A 2,005-nucleotide genomic window follows, 5' to 3' on the forward strand; every position below is an offset into this window, starting at 1 on the left:
GGGAGAGATAAAACTCTTTTATGTATAAAGATTGGGTTCTGTATTCCTTCGTAGCTTTATTATTTTCTAGAGATGGGAAGCTGAGCCCATTGTAGTATAATATACTATTGGATTAGGTAAAAAAAAAAAACAAAACAAAAAAAACAAATTGAGTGAACGTATGATGATGTGGCAGTTGTACGTAGATTTTCACTGCCGGTGCAACAGCTGTTCCAGTTCCCGAGAGGCAGGCAGAGGAATCTTATTGCTTCTCTATGGCTTTTCACATTTCCGAGAGACTAAAAACACCTTTTGATATCTCTTCTCGCCAGGCGTCCATTATTTGTAGTAATAGATATGGCGGAGGCTTCCAGGGATACATCGGTGGTGTCAGTGGCGGTTTCCACGGCGTTTCCTGGTTTCAAATTCTCTCCGACGGACATCGAGCTTATTTCGTATTACTTGAAACGAAAGATGGATGGCTTGGAGGGGTCCGTCGAGATTATCCCTGAGCTCGATATTTACAACTTCGAGCCATGGGACTTGCCTGGTTCGTTCGGTCGAGTTTATGTTTCTCTGTTATATAATTTTTTTTTTTGCGTCTTCTTGAACTTTTCAAAAAAAAAAAAAACAATTTCTTGCAGATAAATCAGTCGTTAAATCTGAGAGTGAATGGTTCTTCTTCTGTGCTCGTGGTAAGAAGTATCCACACGGTTCACAGAACAGAAGAGCAACCAAGATGGGATACTGGAAAGCCACAGGCAAAGAACGTAACGTCAAGTCTGGTTCTGAGGTTATTGGAACAAAGAGGACGCTTGTCTTCCACATTGGTCGTGCTCCTAAAGGAGGAAGAACGGAATGGCTTATGCATGAGTACTGCATGATTGGAATATCCCTAGTACGTAATTAATTTCTTTTTATTTCTTATGCGCCTGATTAGCTTATGCTTCTTTTAATTTCTTAAAATAGGACGCGCTGGTTGTTTGCCGGCTTAGAAGGAACACCGAGTTTCAAGGAGCTACGACTCAAAAGCCGCCAAGTTTATCACTTGACAAGAACAAAAACATGCAAAGCGAACCTGTTTCAGAAAGTAAGTCTGGCTGGGAAAATAATATGTTTGATTATTACTTATCAGGTGAATCAGGGCATGAACTACTCAGTGAAATAACTGAATCTTCGCAATCTTCACATAATCCACAGGTTTAATCTTCTTCTTTCACCAAATGGTTTACGTCTTGATTCATAATCTAAGTGTACTTACGATGTTTCTAGGTTCCTAGTGAAGAAGATTTCTATGCGGATATCCTGAGGGATGACATAGTGAAGCTAGATGATCCGGCAGACTCCGGTAATACACTAATTGATGTCCCCAGGCTTCAATCAGAGTCCACAACCACGAGGGTCCTGCCTTTACCCAGCATGGTAGACAAACAAATGCAATCACTGCTACAGAAACTGCCATTACAGAATGACATTGGTGAAGAAAACAACATATCCATGTCGAGTTGCTTTATTGGTATTTACTCGATTAAGTCCATCAACCGAGCGAGGTGGGACGTTGTTGCTTGGGTACTGGTTATGATAGCCGTGTTGGTGTTTTATCTGGTGTGACGACGTTGAAGAATTGCATCTTCTTGGCTGTGTTATGTCTTAATGTTGAGAGAATATGATGATGTTAGGCTTAGTTTACATCATCATTCTCAACATTATGTATATTATATTTATGTATGTAGTAAGTAAATTAAACTTGAATGTGTCAAAAGAGATGAAGCTCTATTTCAGGTAGATTTCTATCTTTAGAAATACATCGTAAAGAAACAGCACCCACATAAAATAGCACATGGAAGTCATGGTACCTTTGTTCGAAGGGAGGGTAAGGAACCCATTCCAGTTTCATCTGCTTCATTGGAGTGATGTCATCCTCTGTTTCGTTGAATGATGAGATTGCTATCTTATCAGATGTTGATCTGCAATACAAGTTCGATGGTAAAATTAAGAGTGATTTACGCTAATGGGATTGCATATC

General features: G+C 39.8%; 1 protein-coding gene across 1 annotated transcript; it reads left to right on the plus strand.

Moving 5' to 3' along the window:
* The first annotated feature begins 270 nt into the window (after positions 1-270).
* On the plus strand, positions 271-1,685 carry LOC125602369 (NAC domain-containing protein 60-like). Its single transcript, XM_048774044.1, has 4 exons — positions 271-529; positions 624-877; positions 949-1,179; positions 1,252-1,685. The coding sequence occupies exons 1-4, from the start codon at positions 337-339 to the stop codon at positions 1,588-1,590; spliced, it is 1,017 nt and encodes a 338-aa protein (XP_048630001.1). The 5' UTR covers positions 271-336; the 3' UTR covers positions 1,591-1,685.
* Positions 1,686-2,005: the final 320 nt, after the last annotated feature.

This window comes from Brassica napus, unplaced genomic scaffold (assembly GCF_020379485.1).
Source record: "Brassica napus cultivar Da-Ae unplaced genomic scaffold, Da-Ae ScsIHWf_2823;HRSCAF=3601, whole genome shotgun sequence".
NCBI lineage: Eukaryota > Viridiplantae > Streptophyta > Magnoliopsida > Brassicales > Brassicaceae > Brassica > Brassica napus.